The sequence below is a fragment of the Erinaceus europaeus genome, chromosome 12 (assembly GCF_950295315.1).
Source record: "Erinaceus europaeus chromosome 12, mEriEur2.1, whole genome shotgun sequence".
Lineage (NCBI taxonomy): Eukaryota > Metazoa > Chordata > Mammalia > Eulipotyphla > Erinaceidae > Erinaceus > Erinaceus europaeus.
This window is the reverse complement of record NC_080173.1, coordinates 5,264,747-5,280,502: the sequence shown is the minus strand read 5'-3', so window position 1 is coordinate 5,280,502 and position 15,756 is coordinate 5,264,747. Positions and strand designations below refer to the sequence as shown.

Sequence of the window (15,756 nt, the reverse complement as noted above, 5' to 3'; positions counted from 1 at the left end):
TCATCTTGTCAATCCTATTTATTTATTTATTGTTCCCTCAAGCATTTCTAAATATTTACTGAGGTGTCTCCTTATTCAAGGACAAATTAATCTTTCTATTGGATATCTTTTTTTAATTTTTTTTTAATATTTATTCCCTTTTGTTGCCCTTGTTGTTTTATTGTTGTAGTTATTATTGTTGTTGTCGTTGTTGGATAGGACAGAGAGAAATGGAGAGAGGAGGGGAAGACAGAGAGGAGGAGAGAAAGATAGACACCTGCAGACCTGCTTTACCGCCTGTGAAGCGACTCCCCTGCAGGTGGGGAGCCGGGGTTCGAAACGGGATCCTTATGCCGGTCCTTGTGCTTTGCGCCACCTGCGCTTAACCCGCTGCGCTACAGCCCGACTCCCATCTTTTTTAATTTAAAAAAATTTTTTATTTGTTTATTGGGTAGAGACAGAATTTGAGAAGGGAGGGAGACATAGAGAGGGAGAGAGACAGAGAGACACCTGCAGCGCTGCTTCACCCCTTGGAAAAATTTACCCCTGCAGGTGAGGGGGCTCAAACCTGGGTCCTTGCGCATTATAACATGCACACTCAACCAGTTGCGCCACCACCGCCCCCCATCCCCACTGGATATCTGTATCCCCTTATGAAATATATATTTCCACTTTTGAAGGTAAGGAAACAGGTTTGTTTCTGAAGCAGCTTGGCCAAAAGCTGTCCAGCTGGCTAGCAGCCAAGCTGGTGTGGGAAAGTCCGCCTTACCCACCGTGCTGGTGAGGGCTGCCGCTTCTCGCTGCTGCACGGACAGTTCTGGGTCCCAGAAGGCAAGACTGGGTCTGTTTACAGTCTCCGCCCCCACGCAGCCCACCTGGCCTCCAGCAGAGGCGGGTCTCACCTGGGGCCCGCCCAGCCGCACACCGCCCCCCGGCGGCACGTGGGCGCAAGCGCAGCGGATGCTAATGAGCCCGAGCACAGCCCGCTGATTGGCCGGCGGGGCCTCCCAGGGGGCGTGTCCGAGCCCCGAGTGCAGGGGCGCCCCGGCTGCTGCGCCCCGACCCGGCGCCTCCTGCTGCGGGCGCCTGGGCGTGTGCGGGCCGGGCCGGCTGCCTGTCGTCTCCCGCGGGAGTCCTGCCTCTGCGTTCAGCCGGGCTCCGAGATGACCATCCGACACCAAGGCCAGCAGTACAGGCCGAGGATGGCGTTTCTGCAGAAGGTGAGCCTGGTCCCAGCCCCTGGGCCCTGGGTCCTGGGCCAGGAGGGCGCGCAGGCTCCAACTCTGCCAAGTGGATTTGCGGTGAAGGCGCAGGACAAGGGTCTGGGCAGGAGCGGAGGGCACCCCGGGGTGGGGTTGGGGGACGAGTGCAACTGGGAGCTGGTAAACGACATGTGTGTTTGCATGTGTGCCTGTGCCTTTTAAAAGACTACAATGATTACCTACCTGGGTCATCTGCGTGGAGTGGGGACTCTGAAGCCGCAGATGATGCTTTGCTGGATGGAGGCTTTGAACAACCTGTTACTCAGGAGAGAAGGATGCCAAGCGGCACTGGAGCAGTGGCCGTGTCAGATTGGAGACAATCTCCGGGTACCGGGATCTCACCTGTTAGGTGACCTTTCTTGTTGGTTTTGCCATCTTTCTGATGCCAAATGGCAGAATTTTAAAGTCAAGTGTGTATGAGGGTCAGCGCAAAGATGATTTGTAGGACTAAGGGAACCCCGTTTTCCAGTACTCTGTCTTTTATTTGGGGTGTGTGTGTATGTCTCTGAAGAGACAGAGAGATACCTGCAGACCTGCTTCACCGCTTTCAAAGCTTTCCCCCTGCAGGTGGGGACTGGGGTCTCAAACACGAGTCCTTGTGCATTGTAACATGTACGCTCAACATGTCTCTGCTGGTAGCTGAGATGAGAGGCTTTCTCAGACCCAGTGGCTGGGCACAGAGTGTCCTCTCTGTTAGCATGTGGGAGGTGGGCCTCTGTGCAGCGGTGTGTTGGTGTGGGGAGGGGATGGCTCATTTTGTTCTGAACTTTTGAAGTCCCCAGTGTCAGAAAGATAGACAGGGGGATTAGGTGCTGGGTCACCTGTCCAAACATCTGTCCCACCTTATAGCCACTCTTCCCAGTTAGTGTTCATCTGCTTAGACTTAGCTTGTTAAGTAGAATTAACTGAATCCTTTGTGACAAGTCTGTGACCCCAGGCAGGGCTCAGGAAAGCAGTGTGGTCAGTGACCACCTGTTCTGCTTTGCTCAGGTTGTCAGCAGCCCCAGCACACAGGGACAGCTGGACGCACATGACCAGTCTGCTTCGAGCGAGACTCCTGTGCTCATGTTCTGGGCATTGGAGGTCTGAGGGCGATCCCCGAAGCAGTGAGGAGGACTGTAGTCTTGTTATTCAGACAAGACCTCAGAACTCAGTTTATAGGCAACTTCCCCTCCACCCCCACCCCCAAGCAGAAGACGACATCTAAGCTATAAACCCTCTCCCAGGCTAGTCCGGCTCAAACCTTCTGCTTGTCCTCAGAATCCTCGCAATTCTTTTCCTACTGTTGCTAAAAGAAGATCAGTGGATTTGCCTCTCTTTATCTCAGCTTGCTGACTGCTGCGCTGACTTCAGCTTCCCCCTCCTGCACTTGGTGCCCCCATCTCCCCCCAGGGACCTTTGTTGACCCCAGAGAGACCTTCTCCACCTAGCCTTTTCTCCTCTAACTAGTGTCCTCCACTCACCGCCACATTCCCTCCTCCCATCCCAGCCTGCTATCCTCCATTGTACCTTTGATGAGTACACTCACTTCCTTCCTCAGACCAGTGCTGAACCCCTCCTGAACCCCTGAACCTCTGCCTGAACCCCTCCGATGGTTCTCCAGCCTCCTTAGCAGAGCACTTCGTCCTGCCTCTGTATATCTTTCCCCTTTCTTTTGAGCTTTATCTCCTACCCTTCCACACTTTCCCTCCAGAAAAACCTAAGATCACACATGCAGCTAGGTGAAGTCCCCTCCCCTTCCCAGGAAGTCCAAGTCCTTTCATATCCTCCCTCTCCACCTGTGCAGGGCTGCTCTTCTTCCCCACCCCCTCCCTGGGCCTTCCTCTGTGGAAGGCATTTATATACCTTCCCTGCCTGGTACTGTATATAAATGCCCAGCACTACCTCTGCCCTTTGCCCCATGAAGAAGGACCCTCTGTCTGTGCCCAGGTCCTAGGGCAGGTCACAGAGTACCCCAGGGCAGGAGTGACAGTAAACGTCTTCAGGCCAGGTCTCAAAGATAAACTGAGTGAGATAGCTAGCCTTCTGGAGAAAGGCCCACACCAAAGGACCATGGACATGAGTGTAATTACCATTCAGTAATTAATGAAGACAGTGAAACACCCAGTGGATTTGTATTGTTTAATTTTAGTTATTTTTAAATGAGAGAAATACAAAAAGAAAGACGGGGGGGGGGTGCTAAGTGGTGGCACATGGTTGAATGCACATGATACAATGCACAATAAGGACCCAGGTTTGAGCCCCTGGTCCCCCACCTTCAGAGGGGAAGCTTCACAAGTGGTGAAGCAGGTCTGTAGGTGTCTGTCTCTCTCCCTCTCTATCTCCCCCTTCCCTCTCAATTTCTGTCTGTCCTACAGAATAGAATAAAGAAATAAGCAAACAAAAACATAAATAAAAAAGGACGACACAGAGAGAAAGGGAGAATGTGGGGAGAAGGAGAGAGAGAAATGCCAGAGCTCTAACTCAGCTCTGGTTTATGGTGGTACTGAGTTGAACCTGGGATCTCAGAGCCTCAGGCATGAAAATCTTTTGCATGATTATGCTGTCTCCCCAGCCCCACCGGATGCGTATTTATGATATATGCTGTGTTCCTGGCAGGGGTCTTTCTGTTTATTAGGGAAATAGTGATGTACAAGATAGTTTTCATGTGAGTACAGATTCTTATCTCCCTGTAAGAGGTGTCTGAACACCACTCTCACCACCAACTGAAGTCCTCCGGGTCCCCTCTGTCCCCCCCCCCCCCCCCCAGGATTCCTGGGTTTTATTAGCACCACTTCTAGGGAAGGCAGCTGAAGCTTGGAGAGGCTAGGTCACTGCCCCCACAATACAGCCTCTGAGTGTAGAGTCAGGAAAAGTTCAGGGCCGACCATGACCTGCTCCCGAGTGTCACCCAATGCTCTGGTCTGCAGAGTAGAGTGGAGGCCTCCAGAAGGTGAAACATGTCTGGGTGACATGACGCCAGGAACAAACTTATGCATCAGTGGGAGTTCTGGGCCTCAAGAGAGGGCTGTTCCAGGTAGAGGGAAGGGCATATGTGAAGGCACAGAGATCTGGCGGCATTAAGACTATGCCGTCCAGTTCAGATGGAGTTTGGAAAACGAGGTGTGGGAGCGGTTTGGAAGGTGGGCAAGAGCTGCAGACATGCTGAGTCTTTGAAGACTTTTGAAGGGGGAGCTGTTGAGAGAGGTGGGGTGGACAAGCCATGGGGCAGACTTGCCAGTTATTAAGGCCCCTGGTGGGAGAGAACTGGACACATTTCACACAGGGTCCTCCTGCATCTCCTCTGCAAACCTAGTCACCCAGGAAGTCTCAGAGTGGTCCTGGGAACAGGGAGAGAGATGTGAATCAGACAGGTCCTTCTCTCTGCTGTGGCTGCTGAGTTCTCTGTTCAGGTTCCAGGAAGTCTCTTGGTAGAGATACACACGGGGGGGAGGGGGGCGGTGGTTGAGGGCACATGTTACCATGCACAAGGACCCAGGTTCGAGTTCCACCTCCCACCTCCTGCAGGGGAGACACTTCACCAGTGGTGAAGCAAGTCTGCAGGTATCATCACCTTCTCTATTTCTCTCTGTCCTATCAAATAAAATAGAAAAAAAAAAATAAAAGGAAAAAATGGTTGCTGGGAGGGGTAGATTTGTAGTGTGGGCACTGAGCCCCAACAGTAACTCCGGTTCTTCTTCTTCTAGCGTTTGTCCTTCTTCCGTAGCCAGTCAACAGCATCAGGTTGAGCCTGATGTAAAGTTTCGAGACCTTCTTTGAATCTGGAGAGGTGGCAGTCGTTGACTATGTGGGTCATAGTCTGTCTGGAGCCACAGGGGCAGTTTGGGTCGTCTCTGACTCCGGTAACAATTTGAAAAAGACAGAGAGGGGGGAGAGAGAGAGAGAGAGAGAGAAAGAAATTCTCATTAGCCAAGCCCCCACCCATCTCTGATGCCTGATCTTGTTTGAGATGTGGCAGTAGGAGGTAGGGTACTACTTGTCCAGTGGGGAGGAGGTGGCAGCTAGCCAGTGACACAGTGGACCATCCCTAGGAACCTGGTCCCTGTGTGTTCTTGTCTCAGTGCTCACCCAGCTAACCACCCCAGCCAGTCCTGGTTGACCTTCATATTCTTTTAAACATATTAATTTATTTATTGGATAGAGACAGGGAGAGATCTAGAGTGAAAAGGGAGCTAGGAAGAGAGAGAGAGAGAGAGACAGACAGACCTGCATCCTGGCTTCACCTTCACTCGTGAAACCTTCTCCCTGCAGGTGGGGACCAGGGGCTTGAACCTGGGCTCTTGTTCACTGTGATGTGTGCGCTCAACCAGGTGCGCCCCCGCCCAGCCCTTGGCACTTGCTGTATCTAGTGAGAACCCGCTGGATGTGTTCAAATCAAGGCTAAAGATAATGCTGGAAAGATGATTCTGATTAGAGGGTAGGAGCACTTCTCTACTCTGACCATACTTTTCAGTATATTGCTGTCAATCTTCCTTAGAGTTTCAGATTTTTTAAGGAGGCAGTTAAGTAATTAAGTGGGTGGTTTTTTTTGTTTTTAAAGTTTGCTCAGTGATTTGAATGCACAGCTGAGATTACCCCCGGGGGTGTTCAGCAGTCTCTGGAGGCATTATGAGTGGTCACTGGTGGGTTGGGGAAACTCCATCTTGCTGAGTAGAGTTATGCACGGAACCTGCCAAGGCTGTCACAATGCACAGGACCACCGTCCCCCCACAGCCGAGAATGATCCAGCCTGGGTCAGTGGGCCCAGTGGAGGCTGGGAACTCGCCAGTGAAAAATGGATGCGGGGAGGCTTCAGTGGAAGGGGCTGACAAGAAGTCAACAGAAAGGGCTTCTTGACAGCTGCCGGAGTCATTTAGAATGCTTCTGGGGCCTTGGACCCAGCTGGGCAGAGCAGGTTTTGCAGAAAAAAAAAAAAAGAAGTCCTTAGCACCAATGAGAGTAACTGATTAGAAGAGGTTGCTCCCAGGTGTTTGCAGGACGTTGGGGTGTGGAGTGAGGTGACCGCCATGTGAGAGAAGCACCTCTCTATCAGCAAAGCAGAAGCCACTAGGTGACTTTCCCTCCCCCCTTCATGGATAGAGCAGTGCAGACGATTATCACTCCCCCGGGAGCCTCCTCAGGCATCAAGAAAATTCCAGCCCCCAAAGATCCTGCGTGGTGAGTGACAGTTCCTTAATTCGAGAGCAGTGTGGGTGGGGAGGGTGGGCTGCGGAGGCCACCCAAGCCCTCACCGTTTCTGCTCCTTTGTGAAGCCAGAGTTCCCTGACACGCTTACAGTCGGGCCTCAGCCTGACAGCTTCTGAAAGAAGAAAAGGGGTGACTGACATCCTTACTCATTCCCTAAGCATCGGGTCAGCTGGGACCCATGGTGGGTGGGTGGGGGGAATGATGGTTCTGTGGCGTTTGCTGCCTGGGAAGGAAATGTGACTCCCAGGAGCGGTGGGAGGCCGGCTGGCTAGGCGTGGATTTGACATTTGAGGGTGGGCATGGCCGGCCTCTCTCTCCCGGGACATGAGGAGGAAGGTGTGAGTGTGGGCAGCAGTTTTGGAGCTGAAAGGGCTTCTTAGTCTCTGGGGACTTGGGGTGGGGTGGGGTGGGCAGTTTGGATTCTGTCTTCTCTGCAGTGGGTCACTTGAGAGATAGAAGAACCCAGAGCCCAGTTGGTTTGCTCTGGGTTGCCATGCCAGGGCAACCAAGGCTGCTCACAGAAGTTTCTTTCCTCACAACTCTGGAGGCTGGGGAGCCCAAGGTCAGAGCATCAGTGGGGCTGGTCCCTTGGCAGGAGAGACACTCTTCCTCACATGGTCTTTTCACCGGCCGTGTCTGTAATCTGATATCTTCTCTCTTCTTCCTCTTTTCTTTAAGTATGACATTCTCTCTCTCTTTTTTTAGTCTTTATTTATTTATTGAATAGAGATAGCTGGAAGTCAAGAGGGAAAGGGGGCGATAGAGAGGGAGAGAGATAGTGAAACACTTGCAGACCTGATTCACAGCTCGCAAAGCTCTCCCCACTTGCGCATTGTAACGTGTGCGCTCTACCAGGTCCGCCACCATCCAGCCCCCCACCCCCCAACCTCTTCTTGAAAGGACAGCAGTTACATTGGCTAGTGGCCCACTTCAGTCACCTCCCATTCAACTTCATTCCTTTTACATTTTTAAAAACGATTTACTTAGTAACTAGAGCCAGAGAGAGCCAGGGAGAATATGCTAGAGCATCAGTCTGACACATGTGATGCTAGGGATTTAACTCAAGACCTCATGCTTGGGAGTCCAGTATTTTTTTTTAAAGATTTTATTTATTGACTAATGAGAAAGATAAGAAGAGAAAGAACCAGACATCACTCTGGTACATGTGCTGCCAGGGATAGAACTCAGGACCTCATGCTTGAGAGTCCAGCACCTTATCCATTGCACCACCTCCTAGTCATGAATTTCTTACCTCTTTAAAGACCTCCCCAGACTCACACACAGTCTCACCCTGAGGTGCCAGGCTTAGGACTTCAACTTCTAAATTTTCTGGGGGCAGAGGGTACAAATCAGTCCCTATCAGAACTGTTCAAACAGTGTCACCAGCTGGAGTTGCTTCATCAACGTGTGGAATGACTGGGAAAACTCCCCCTCAGATGAATTTATACAAGGACAGTTCTGAGGAGATTTGATGGCATCTTACTAGGCTGTACTCTCTCAGAAATGTTCCTGAGGCCCATGTGACTTTCCCTCCTCCTCCCCAGCCTTGCCTGTCTGTGAAGGTGACATACCTGCTCGAAAGAAATCTGACTCCCCTCATTGTGTTTTAAAAATAACTCTCATTATTCCTCCTCTGAAGGTTATTTTCAAATTCTTTATCATAGATTTTTTTTTTTTGAAAAAATAGGGGCAAGGAATCAAGTCTGCTGACTTTCTGTCAAAGGAACTTGGGTTTCTGACTTGCAAGGTGGGTTTCTAGTTCTCTGATATCTGAGCCTCCTGTGTCCATGAGAAGTTATCTCATTGAGGAAACTTCTTGTAGTAGGTGGGAAGAGGGAGGCTTGGTCTTCATATTAGAAAGTCAGGGTCGTCGGACCAGGTGGTGGTGCACCTGGTTGAGCGCACGTGTTACAGTGTGCAAGGACCCAGGTTCGAGCCCCTGGTCCCCACCTATAGGGGGAAAGCTTCACAAGTGGTGAAGCAGTGCTGCAGGTATCTCTCTGTCTCTGTCCCTCTCTGTCACCCCCTTCCCTCTCAAGTTCTGTCTCTATCCAACATATTAAGATTAAAAAAAAGTTTAAAAAAATTAAAAAAAAAAAGAAAGTCAGGGTCTTCCCACTGGAGCTGGTGTATTGCACCAAAGTGAAAGACTCGGGGGTGGAAGGTGGGGGTTCAGGTCCTGGAACATGATGGCAGAGGACCTAGTGGGCGTTGTATTGTTAAGTGGAAAACTGGGAAATGCTATGCTTGTACAAACTATTGTATTTACTGTTGACTGTAAAACAATCCCTCAATAAAGAAATAAAAAAGAAAAGAAAATCAGAGTCTTCCCTACCCTACTATGGAAAGATAGAAACAGGCTAGGGATGTGGATTGACCTGTTAATGTCTGTATCCAGTGGAGAAGCGATTACAGAAACCAGAACTCCCACCTTCTGCATCCCATAAAGAATTTGGGCCCATACTCTCAGAGGAATAAACAATAGGGAAGCTTCCAATAGAGGGGAGGGGACGCAGAACTCTGGTGCTGGGAACTGTGTGGAATTGTACTCCTATTATCTTACAATCTTGTTAATCATTATTAAATCACTAATAATAATAAAAAAATAAAGCAAACGAGGCTGTTGTAGGCGTAGAGCAGTCTGTGGTCTGTGTTTAGCTGAGGGTTCTGCAAGGCCTGTTTCTAGGGCCCCCAGCGATGTCCAGAGGTGGAGTCACTTTGCAAACTCTCCCACCACCACCCTGGGTGGCTCTTTGCTCCTCTTACTGAGTGAACCAGCAGGCTGACCTGGTCTAAGGGGAGGCAGACTTTGACACTGCAGGAGGCCAAGGGCTCCAGCTCCGAAAGGAGTGCAGATTTATGGCTTGAGTTTCAGAGGGACTGTGTGAGCTAAGGGAGTGTCCAAATGGGTGAAGCACACAGTCAGTCTCACCTGAGGGTCCGGGGACACCATCTGGGCACTGACTGGTCTGGCATGCAGGCTGAACAGCTGGCTCTGTGCCTGGTGCGGCTGTCACTGGGGACTGAACCAGTGGCCATAGGCATGCAATTCCTGTGTTCTGCTAGGTGAGCTATTTCCTTAACTGATCAGTTATTTTATTTGTCTCCAGGGTTATTGCTGGGGCTCAGTGCTGGCACTATGAATCCACTGCTCCTGGTGGCTACTTTTTCCATTTTATTGGACAGGACAGAGAGAAATTGAGAGAGGAGGGGGAGACAGAGAGGGAGGAAGACAGAGAGACACCTGCAGACCTGCTTCACTGCTTGTGAAGTGTCTCCGCTGCAGGTGGGGAGCCGGGGGCTCGAACCTGGATCCGTGTGCAGGTACTTGTGATCAGTACTATGTGTGCTTAACTGGGCACCTCCCACCAGTCCTTCTGATATGTACCTAGCCGTGAGGCTTCTGGCTCATAGGATCATTTTATTTTTAATTTTTGAGGAGCCTCCATGTGGTTCCCCATTCCCAGAGCAGCCGCATGTACCCTTTTGCATTTCCACATTGCAACGTCCATCGGGTTCAGTTCCTGTCACTTCACTTTCCGGTAAAGTGAAACTTGGGGCCTTTTTCAAATTCCTTCTCCCTGACTCCTTCCTCACCATTTAAGAAGCTACTTCCCTCTAGCCGGCTTACAAGCACCATCTCCACATACTCTTCTGACTGTCCTTGCAGTGGGCGACCTCCGGCTTTTTAGCGCTTACTTTAGTCTGCTGTCTACTAGGCATTTTGTGCACAGCCTGGTCCAATGTGTTTTAAATGCGCCATCATACTTAATCTTCATAAAACCCCTCTGATGACATAGGTTCTACGCGTATCTATTTAAAACATTTTTATTGATTTATTTTGGGTAGAGGCATTGAGAGGGAAGGGGGAGGTAGAAAGGGAGAGAGAAATAGAGACGGCAGCCCTTTCCCCCCATGCAGGTTGGGACCAGGGGCTTGAACCTGGATCTTTATAGTGTGTGTGCTCAATCAGGTGTGCCACCAGCCAGCCCATAGTCGAATCTGGTTTTAATAGAGAACTGATTCTTAGTGAAACTTAGCAATGTTACCTAGTTTATACAGTGTATCGGGAATTTGAACTAAGTTTTTTTTTTTTTTTTTTTTTCCTGTACTCAGACCACAACTACTTATCTTAGGTAACTTCGTAGTAGGGCCAGGTTTTTTTTTTTAATAAAACATTTAAAATTTAAAAAAATATTTATTTATTTATTCCCTTTTGTTGCCTTTGTTTTTTTTTTATTGTTGTAGTTATTATTGATGTTGTTGTTGCTGGATAGGACAGAGAGAAATGGAGAGAGGAGGGGAAGACAGAGAGGGGGAGAGAAAGATAGACACCTGCAGACCTGCTTCCCAGATTGTGAAGTGACCCCCCCACACACCACAGGTGGGGAGCCAGGGGCTCAAACCGGGATCCTTATGCCAGTCCCTGCACTTTGCGCCACATGGCTTAACCCACTGTGCTACTGCCCGACTCCCAGTGCCAGGCTTTTAATTCTAGCTTTCTAAACCCAATTCTGCACGCCAAATTTAAAAAGTGCTTTTAATTGATTTTTTATTTTATTTTATTTTATTTTTACCAGAGCACTGCCCAGCTCTGGCTTATGGTGATGAGGGGGATTCAGCTTTGGACTTCAGAGCCTCAGGCTTGAGAGTCTCTTTGCATAACCGTTATGCTATCTACCCCCTGCCCAAGATGCTTTAATTGTACAAAAGGAGCCACCGAGGCCAGGTGGTGGTACACCTGGTTGTGTACACGGTACAATGTGCTAGGACCCGAATTTGAGCCCCAGGTCCCCACCTGCTGAGGGAAAGCTTTGTGAATGGTGAAGCAGGGCTGCAGGTGTCTCTCTGCCTCTCTCCCTCTCAGCCACCCCCTTCCCTCTCAATTTCTGGCTGTCTCTATCCAATAAATAAAGATAATAATTTTTTTTTTTTTTAAAAAGGAACAACTGAGGCCTGATGCTTCTCCCCATCACTGCTAGGGCCTCTCTCCTCACAACCATCTATCTTCAAACCTTTGTGACTTAGTGCTTCCTCCTGCTTCTGCTATCACATGAGCCTGCTATCACCTCCTTCTGAAGCAGCTTTGCCCAACCACTTAGCATTAAGGCTTTATGAAACTCTCCTAGTTGGCTCCTTCCAGGCTGTCTTTATCCTGATTTTATGGCAGAGGAAGGAGACTCAGCAAGGTCAAATGAGTTGCACAAGGGCCTACAGTTGGCAGAGAGAGGAAACCACAGGGGGAGCTGAGAAACACAGGCCTCTTCTCTCTCGGACCCTCAGGCACACATAGATTTTTGAAAGGATTGTCTGGTGTGGGGGAGTGCCGGAGGACAGTGGAGATACAGCCACGCTAGTGAAGTCCTGGGGCTTCAGGTAAATCTGTGAGCTGCTTCTGCTTGAGAAGCAAAGAGTTCGGGGTGTACCCCATATGAGGTTCTGTTCAGCTGCACACAGATACCCACATTTCAAGAGAGGGCACTGAGCTAGAGAAAAGGACAAGAAAGCTCATTCTTCCAACTTGCAGGCTCATGGAGCGCCGTTCTGCTTCCCCTTGAACCTAGAATACCCTTCCCCACCATGCTGTGCCCCCCACGCCCATGCCCCGGTGGACTCTCTTGGCACTGTGCTGCTCTGACCATTCTGCAAACCCACCTTCGTCTGGTTGGGGTACTCTGCATATGACTGTATCCCATGTTTGCCCTAGATTCTGAACACATCTTGTCTTTGACTTTCTCAAGTCAGCCGTGACTGCCAGGTGCTGAATGACTGAACATTGAAAGCATGCGGACGGGGGACCAGAGAAGTGAATTTCTTCTCTTCACGAGTGAGAGATGTTCTGGGGGAACGTGGACTTTGGAACTTTGCTGAGCCTTTGTCAGTGTCAGTCGTCAACGCTGACAAGAGAAATGATCAGGTTATCTTGTTGAGAAGTGCTACCCCACCAAGCCTGCTGACTATTCTCTTGTTGACTTTATTCCCAATGGGAAAGCATTTTTTCTTTCTTTTTTTTTTTTTTGGGGGGGGAGATTAATGGTTTACAGTTGGCAGTAAAAGACAGTAATTGGTACATGTATAACATTTCTCAGTTTTCCACATCACAATCCAACCCCTCCCCCCCACCTAGGTCCTCCTCCGCCATCCTCTTCCAGGACCTGAACGTTCCCCCCTCACCCCAGAGTCCTTTGCTTTGGTGCCATCCACCAAACCCAGTCCAAGTTCTACTTAGTGTCTTCCCTTCTGTTCTTATTTCTCGGCTTCTGCCTGAGAGTGAGATCATCCCATATTCATCCTTCTGTTTCTGACTTAACTCACTTCACATGATTTCTTCCGGCTCTGTCCAAGGTGGGGTGAAGAAGGTGAACTCACCATTTTTAAATAGCTGAGTAGTATTCCACTGTGTGTCTAGACCACAACTTGCTCAGCCACTCATCTGTGGTTGGACACCTGGGTTGCTCCCAGGTTTTGGCTATGACAGATTGTGTTGCGATGAATATGGATATACACAGATCTTTTTGAATAGGTGTGGGAAAGCATTTTTATTATCAGTGAAAAAGGAAGGGCACTCAGCGGACTGCCAAGCACACCCCTGTGTATGTTTCCCTCCTGGAGTTCAGTCTTTCTTGGACAATTCTTTGGTCTGTTTGACTTCAACTTTCTCTTTGACATTCTGACTCTGATTCTAAATGCATAGTATTTATGAACCTTATCTTTTTTTGAACTTGGGACATTTGGTTCTAATTACCTGCCTGTCACAAGAGCTCTCTCAGCAGCCTTTGGGTTGGCATCATTCTAAAGTGGAGGCATTTGCGGTCAGGAGGTGTTTCTCTCCGTGCGTTGACTGTTTCAGTTACATGCAACTCAGCTCCCACCAGATGGGGGCGTCTGCCTTATTCCCCCCCCCCCCCCCCCCGCCACGGGACCACTCAGTTTCTTGCAGGAGCAATTATTCTAGCTCCTGTCGTGCTAGCAAAGCCATGCTATTTTTCCTACTTCCCCTGTTGTTGCCTTAGGTGCTTACTAAGTGCCCCCTGTCAGCAGGGAACATCAAGAGACCAAAAAAAAAGCCTGTCCCTGAAGAACTTATTTTTGAAGTCCAGCAGGAAAGTTATTTTATACCTTGGAAGGTGAGCATTGTAGGAAAAATGAGTAAGAGGTCAGGAATACCAGTGGTGGAGCTCAGGGTTGTAGCACCGAGTAGAACGGTCGGGTGAGCCTCCTGAGAATCTTAGAAGAGTACGGGAACACGTCATGGGGGCCTTTTGAGAAGAGTGGCCAGGGTGCTGGATGTGGGTGATCCGGGTAGAGACCCTGAGGCAGGAGGCGGGCCGATGCCAGGTGGCCATTGTCACCGACTGGAGGAGTCCAGGTAGCAGTGGTCAAAGTCAGCGGCAGGGGCTTTGACCCTAGGGAAGGTTTGCTGTTCACACGGAGTGGGTTGATCTTGACAGTGGCTTCAGCAGAGGAATGGCATGTTCTGAATTAACTGAGACACATTCTGGCTTCTCTGCTGAGAATAGACCAAGGGGTAGAAGTGGTAAGACTGAAAACCCTGTCTGCCCTCTCTCTCGACTTCCTTTCTCTGTCCTTTTTTTTTTCTCTCTCTCTCCCTCCTTTCCTTTTCCCCTCCCTCCCTCCCTCCCTCTCTCCCTCCCTCCCTCTCTCCCTCCCTCCCTTCCTTCCATCCATCCTTCCTTCCTCCCTCCCTCCCTGCCTCTTTTGCTCTGTGTTGAGGATTGCAATCAGGTTCTCATATATGCAGAATACACACTCGCCATCAAACTACCTCCCTGGTCACTTCCTGGCCTGGATTATTACAATTGCTTTGAACGAACCCCCACCATTTTCTTTTCTTTTGCCTCCAGGGTTATCTGTGCCTGCACTACGAATCCATCTCTCCTGGAGGCCATTTCTTCCCATTTTTGTTGCCTCTGTAGTTGTTATTGCTGTTGTTGTTGCATAGGACAGAGAGAAATGGAGAGAGGAGGGGGAGAGAAAGATAGCCACCTGAAGACCTGCTTCACCGCTGGTGAAGCTACCCTCCTGCAGGTAGGGAGCCGGGGCCTTGAACCAGGATCCTTATGCTGGTCCTTGTGCTTCGTGCCATGTGCGCTTAACCCACTGCGCTACCTCTGGGCCCCCGAACCCACACGTTTCCTCACGTTGACAAACTTCTTCATACTTCTCTGATTTCTCTCTGTCATGGGTTATATTTTCAAAGCGGAGACCAGAAAAAATTATTTTCTAGAAATCGCTGCTGAAGCAGGATCCACCCTGCTGGAGCCACATTCGAGACCATGAGTGATCTGGCCTCTGCCAATGATTATTTTTTAAAATATTTATTTTCCCTTTTGCCCTTGTTTTTTTATTGTTATTTTAGTTATCGTTGTTGTTTTTGATGTCATTGTTGTTGGATAGGACAGAGTGTTGTTAAAATTCGGCGGCTCTAGCTGGGCGGGCTAGCTTCACAGGCGGGTAACAGAGACGCGGAGACAACGGCTGGGCAGGGAAGCTGTATTTCTTTATTCAAGAACAACAATTCATAAACTAAACCAAACTAATCACCAAACAGAACTCTGCTGTCTCTTTGCGGCGGCGCAAGCACTCTCTCTTACTCGAACTCTCCAACTCTGCCACTCTTCAACTCTGGAACTCTGAAACTCTTCAACTCTGGAACTCAGGAACCCTCTCTCGGGGTTCCTTGGGGCGGGGCCAAGCGGGCCCGCGAAATTAGCAGGACTGATCCAATTCTCTTGGCGGGGGAGAACTAGAACCCAATGTAAAGCATACGACAACAGAGAGAAATGGAGAGAGGAGGGGAAGACAGAGAGGAGGAGAGAAAGACAGACACCTGCAGCCCTGCTTCACCACCTGTGAAGTGACTCCCCTGCAGGTGGGGAGCTGGGGCCTTGAACCAGGATCCTTATGCTGGTCCTTGTGCTTTGTGCCACGTGCACTTAACCGTCTGCGCTACCGCCCGACTCCCGCCAGTTGTTTTTATATCTGTTTTCTGTCTCCCTGGGCATCTCATCCTCCCATGCTATCTCTGGTGTTTGTTTTTTTCCCCTTTCTGTCTAGCAAAATCCTTTTCTGGGCAACCCACTCTTCTCTTAAGAGGCTCTGCAGAATCTCTAAGCCGCAGTGGGTTTACTAGCCTCCACACCTTGAGGGCACTGGTATCTGTGTATTCTGTATTGGTTCTGCTGTGTCCTGAATACTCCGTGCCCACCTTGGTTGTAATCTCCAGGTGTCTTTTAATCCTTCAGTGCTTACGTGAGGGAGCTGGGCGGTGGCGCGCCTGGTGAAGCATGCATAGTGCCAAGCGCAA

General features: G+C 49.8%; 1 protein-coding gene across 3 annotated transcripts in view; it reads left to right on the top strand.

Annotated features, from left to right (window-relative positions):
- Positions 1-1,052: 1,052 nt before the first annotated feature.
- The window catches only part of RGS9 (regulator of G protein signaling 9), an 87,091-nt gene continuing 72,387 nt past the window's right edge, over positions 1,053-15,756 (top strand). For all 3 annotated transcript variants that reach the window (XM_060202621.1, XM_007524324.3, XM_007524319.3), the window contains exon 1: positions 1,053-1,199. In XM_060202621.1, the coding sequence (XP_060058604.1) occupies positions 1,143-1,199 (57 nt within the window). In that variant the 5' untranslated portion in view covers positions 1,053-1,142. The remainder of the gene's footprint in view (positions 1,200-15,756) is intronic.